Source organism: Etheostoma cragini, chromosome 15, assembly GCF_013103735.1.
Source record: "Etheostoma cragini isolate CJK2018 chromosome 15, CSU_Ecrag_1.0, whole genome shotgun sequence".
Classification (NCBI taxonomy): domain Eukaryota; kingdom Metazoa; phylum Chordata; class Actinopteri; order Perciformes; family Percidae; genus Etheostoma; species Etheostoma cragini.
The window spans coordinates 24,274,304-24,279,585 of NC_048421.1; the positions used below are offsets into that span (position 1 = coordinate 24,274,304).

General features: G+C 44.6%; 1 protein-coding gene across 1 annotated transcript in view; it reads left to right on the forward strand.

Annotated features, from left to right (window-relative positions):
• Positions 1-5,135, forward strand: part of LOC117958627 (26S proteasome non-ATPase regulatory subunit 11A) — a 15,683-nt gene extending 10,548 nt beyond the window's left edge. Inside the window, exons 6-13 of the mRNA XM_034895127.1 lie at positions 387-531; positions 664-724; positions 1,463-1,525; positions 1,646-1,771; positions 2,309-2,344; positions 2,460-2,511; positions 2,775-2,918; positions 4,714-5,135. Of these exons, the coding sequence (XP_034751018.1) occupies positions 387-531; positions 664-724; positions 1,463-1,525; positions 1,646-1,771; positions 2,309-2,344; positions 2,460-2,511; positions 2,775-2,917 (626 nt within the window). The 3' untranslated portion in view covers position 2,918; positions 4,714-5,135. The remainder of the gene's footprint in view (positions 1-386; positions 532-663; positions 725-1,462; positions 1,526-1,645; positions 1,772-2,308; positions 2,345-2,459; positions 2,512-2,774; positions 2,919-4,713) is intronic.
• Positions 5,136-5,282: the final 147 nt, after the last annotated feature.

Genomic DNA, 5,282 nt, shown 5'->3' on the forward strand with positions numbered 1-5,282 from the left:
CACACCACTACTCAACACATTCTCATGAATTCTCATGTCACAATATTCTTCACCAAATGTCTCGATGTCGATGTTGCGACGATATTGCGTGGTTGACTATCGATGCTTAAAGTAAATGTTATTTACACTATGAGATTTCTGATAAATATTGTCCGGAAATGATTTAATGACTTGGTGGGTAAAGGTAAATAATAGAACAGCTTGGTAAGTTCAGGAAATGACATCACTACGGACCAAATGACAACGTTTACCATGTTACAATATATCCAAAATCTAAGACCATATCTAGTCTTGCATCGTGATATTGATGCAACATCGATATATTGCCCGGCCCTACACCCAACCCATATTTTAAAAGTTTCTGAAAACTGTGTTTGTGTTTCCAGGAATCACCCATGCAGCAGAGGAGAAAGACTGGAAGACGGCGTACTCCTACTTCTACGAGGCTTTTGAGGGCTACGACTCAATTGACAGCCCCCGGGCCATCACAGCCCTCAAATACATGCTGCTTTGCAAAATCATGCTCAATTTGTAAGTGGTATGCTACTCAGTATTGGATAAATGCAGTAAAAAAATGAATAAATCCACTGGTAGAGAAGAGAAGCCAGAATGGGTCCGAGCTTTTCGCCCTGCTGTGTCCCATTCAGTTTGTGTCTGTTTCAGGCCCGAGGACGTCCAGGCCCTCATCAGTGGAAAACTAGCTCTGCGGTACGCAGGCAGACAGGTATCACTCTATATTCGTTTTTTAATCTATTTAATTTCTTATAGACCAGTCTAACAGGCAGGCTAGATTGAATACATAGTTGGACATTCCATATGCATATGCAGAGCGTTCGTTCAACACGAACTGCAACACGACATTTCCACTATAGCCCAGTCTTTGAAACTGGCTACAAGGCTTGACATAAACTTTTTGAGGCTTGTCCATGCACAAAAGCCACTTGTCCGGTTAAAGATTTCTCATTTTGTAATTTTTGTTTGTGTTTTGCTTATGCAGAATTCAAACGATTATTTTGTGTCTCTGGTGCTTCCACACACATACAAAAAATAAAAAAAGGATCCATAGGGTTTTTCATTGAGACCCGGTTTCTTAATGTCCTCTGTCTTCAGTCTCCGTGGGAGCTGTTAGCTCCGAGGTGGCTGACTGTATACACACACACACACACACACACACACACACACACACTAGCTGGCAGTTCAATTAGCTAGCTGGCTACAACTGATTCAATCTTGGACTCACTGTGTAAAAGGTTACTAAGAACGTAGAGTCTGCCACCGTTGTCAATGTAAACTGCATAAAGCGCCATCAAAGAACCAAACGGCTTAATTAAAAGTTATTTAAAGTTATATTTAATTTGATTAGATGGACAGCTTTTGCTGGACTTTCTGTATGTATTTATTTACATATTTGTTTGTATGCAGACACCCATAACCATATTGTTTCTATTGTATTTTTCTACAGACAGACTCGCTGAAATGTGTGGCACAAGCTAGCAAGAACCGGTCGCTGGCAGACTTTGAAAAGGTTTGTGTCTAGAGTTTGATGCTGAATGCGGGCTTATTAATGAACTATTAAATGAACAACATTCTGAATGACACCGCTGACAATTTGTGACTGTCCTGTTCCCACCCCCCCACCCCCCAGGCACTAACAGAGTACAAAGCAGAGCTGAGGGACGACCCCATCATCAGCACCCATCTGACCAAACTGTATGACAACCTGCTGGAGCAGAACCTCATCAGGGTCATCGAACCCTTCTCCAGGGTCCAGGTAAACTCCTTCAACATCTGGTTTATGAAGACTAAACATACTGAAGACTGGCCTATATTTACGTTTATAGAGCAGATCTATGTGGCAAAGTGTGCCTGGTGTAGCCTGTTTCATTGATAATAGTGGAAGAGCAGGTAGGCTACTTTATGTGTTCTGCACACGCACGGAGCGACAGCTGACACTATTTCCTGCTGCTGTACCCTGAACGTTGTTGCTGCCGGTACAGACCTGAATCACTAAACTTAAACTACTCATATTAAGCTTGCTTTCAGCTTCACAATTGTATTAAGAGGTTATATTGTGCGTCGGTTATGGTCTCTAGATCCTGTTTTCACACTTCTGTTCCATCTTTGTTGGAGTAGTAAGGACTACTAGCCAGTCAGAATCCGAGTACGAGGGCCCTGACAGTACATGGGGCCGGCTGTGGTTCAGTGGTGGAGCGGTTGCCCTTTGCAAACTTATAACGTGCACAAAAAAGATGCATAACAGTAAAAGAAAGGGGGAGTCTTTAATCACTGTCTTTCTGTTGTCTAACAGATAGGACACGTTTCCGCCCTCATCAAACTATCCAAGGTGAGATTTTGCTCATCTTCATCAAAGTTCCCTTTTGGACTTATTTATATTAACTATACATTTAAGTAATCCTTTAGATTATGTTTTCTACAATCAGATTGTGTGTGCTCTGCAGGGAGACGTGGAGCGGAAATTATCACAGATGATCCTGGACGAGAAGTTTCATGGTATGTGCACGCACCTCTTCTGGTATACACTACGTGCTCAATAGCTAAATATTATTGTAGTCGTTTCGTGCAGATGAGTCTGATTTAAACTCACTATGTGTTGCTGCTGCTTTGTGCCTTTACAGTTCATAATGCTTTCTTTTACCAGGTGAAATTAACCAAACTAAATGAGTGAGTGCTCCTGTAATCGGCAGCCACCCTATAGCTTTTTTACTGTTCTCTCTCTGTTTTCTTCCCGTTATCACCCCCACCCTACCTGACAGGTATTTTGGACCAAGGTGAAGGCGTGCTGATTGTCTTTGAGGAGCCGGTAGTGGACAAGACATACGAGGCGGCCCTGGAGACCATTCAGAACATGAGCAAAGTGGTGGACGCGCTCTACAACAAAGCCAAGAAGCTCACATAAGGTCCGCATCAGTAGAACTGATCACGTTGAGGCCACGAGCTAGTCCCAGGTTAGCTGGTCCCAGGTTAGCTGGTCCAAGGGTAGTTTGTCCCAGGTAAGCTGGTCCCAGGTTAGCACAAACACCCTGAATCCCCAACAATTGAGACAACACCGGCACCACTGTCGTGTAATGTATATGATGGTTGTGATGTTGTCTTTTACTTACTTTTGAAGGTTTTGAAGGTTTGTTGCTGAAGGGATCCTTTCCATATTGTTGTCAGACACTTATATATTTAAATATTCATAATAATCTGATTGGTTAAAGAAAAATGAACCGTCATTAACTCATCTAACTATGACTGTTCTGTAAATATCATATGCATCCTGTGACTATGTACACTGGGTAAACCCCGCCCAATCGGTCTGGTAACCTGTACGTTTCTCAGTCCTGCTTCCGTTTACCTTTTTGTTGGAACCAATCACAAACTGGCTGATTCCCCTGGTGCTCTACTGGCTGGTTTAACACGGAGACGATAGAGAAGAGACCAAGCAGCTTCTTGTTTTCATCCGGCGTGGCGGCCACCGAAGCGCAGCAACCTGTTGATGTCGCTGTCGCTGCTACGTCACCCGGATCGTTGGTCTGATTGGTTAAAGGACTATCCAGTTGCTTAAAGAGTAATGCAGATATGTCAGTTTGTCATGCCTCTGACGCAGTATAACATACAGAGCTGACTCCCCAGACCTCAATCTCAGATCTAAAAAGATTGAGCTTGGTCTGGTGATAGCCAGGCTACTGACTATGTACACAGTGTAAAGTATTTGTATTTGTAGTACTGTTTACCTGCCTAGGGACTGGGGATGGAAATGTGCTTTTATCCATATCTCTGAAATGAATGCTTCTTGTACGTGGTCCTTGTCAGCATGAATATATAAACATAAATCAACAAAATAGCAAGGTGTAGCAACCTAAATATAACTTAGGAGGCCGAGATACCTTTTGATGTACTCCAACAGAGATAATGTGATGGATTACATAGTGAAGTAATAACTTTTTATTTTATATTTTACCAGTGGTGCATGCTCCGTTCTTCAGGCTGTTTCATGCTTCCGCCGTCGTGACCCCTTAGGAGGGTTGCTTTTGCATCGGGGCGCATTTCACCGCCATAATGCTAGGGGGTGTGGCCTGTGTCTGTGTTGCTCACCACTTATTTGTTTGGCCTTTTGTTGCTTAGATCTTGTAAAAAGTATAAAGTATGGCGAAATAGACCCAGTACAATCCATCAACCTAGTTACTGTAACCAGAAGATAAGTCTGAGGTTATTTATCAGAACGTTCAGCTAGTTTGTGTTAGCTAGCTAACGTTAGCACAACTGTGCACAAAAGTGCTTATATCCAAACATACTGACAAATGGACCCTTTCCATAGCGATAACCCCGTCATTGTATCCAGAACACAACAGGGAAGTAGCATGTTGCTCCACCCCACAGTAGGCTGCCTGAAACACCGACTGTCGACACACAGGACAAGCTGACCAATCGCTGTCCGTCGGCCTGCGTCGCCTCGTTACTAATTTTGGAGGTGCACGCGGCGCTACGGTGGAGGGCTCGGAGAGGGCTTAGCGGCGGTGCTGGGGGGTTGGGGGGTTACGCCGTCGATTTGACGCAGAAGTATAAAGCAGCCTTTACCAGACCTGAGAGGAATGTTGTTTCATCGAACATTTCTAAAACAGAATGTCAAACTAGGACAATAAGGTCAATACAGAAGTGTCCTTATCCTCTCCTCATTCTCTCCAACCTCCCCCCCCCTCCCTCCCTCAGAGAAAGGAAACCATGGCTGCTGCTGTCAGGAGTGATGTGGGCCAGTCAGACCTTCCGTTGTTAACTCACTTCACCCCGGGAGGGGGGAGGACGACAAGGAGACCCAGCGAGCCAATGAACCAGCTGACCAACTGAAGACGACGGTCCTCCCTCCCTCCCTCCCTCCCTCCCTCTGCTCTCCCTCTCTCTGGCCTCCTCCTTCCAGTCTGACTGGGGGTGATCTGACACAACGTGGACAAATTCAGGCACTGTGCCCCTCTTCTCCCTCCCCACCACTGGTTTCTACTGTAAGTCAAATTGGACAAGCCTCCCTTTCCACCCCCTCCCCCTGCCCCGGTTCTCTCTGCGCTGGCCATCAGGGAATCTTGTAAAATATCAATAAAGAATACATATACAGTACTTATACATACATGTATTATATTGAAAAAAACAACTAGACCACATGCTCGGTCTGTTCTGAGTGTAACCGGGGGTAACTCGGGTTGGTCAGTCTGTCTCTCACAGACCTTCTTTGACTTCCTGCGGTTTGCAAGAATTGCCCCCACAGTAAACGAGCTCACCTGAAGAAT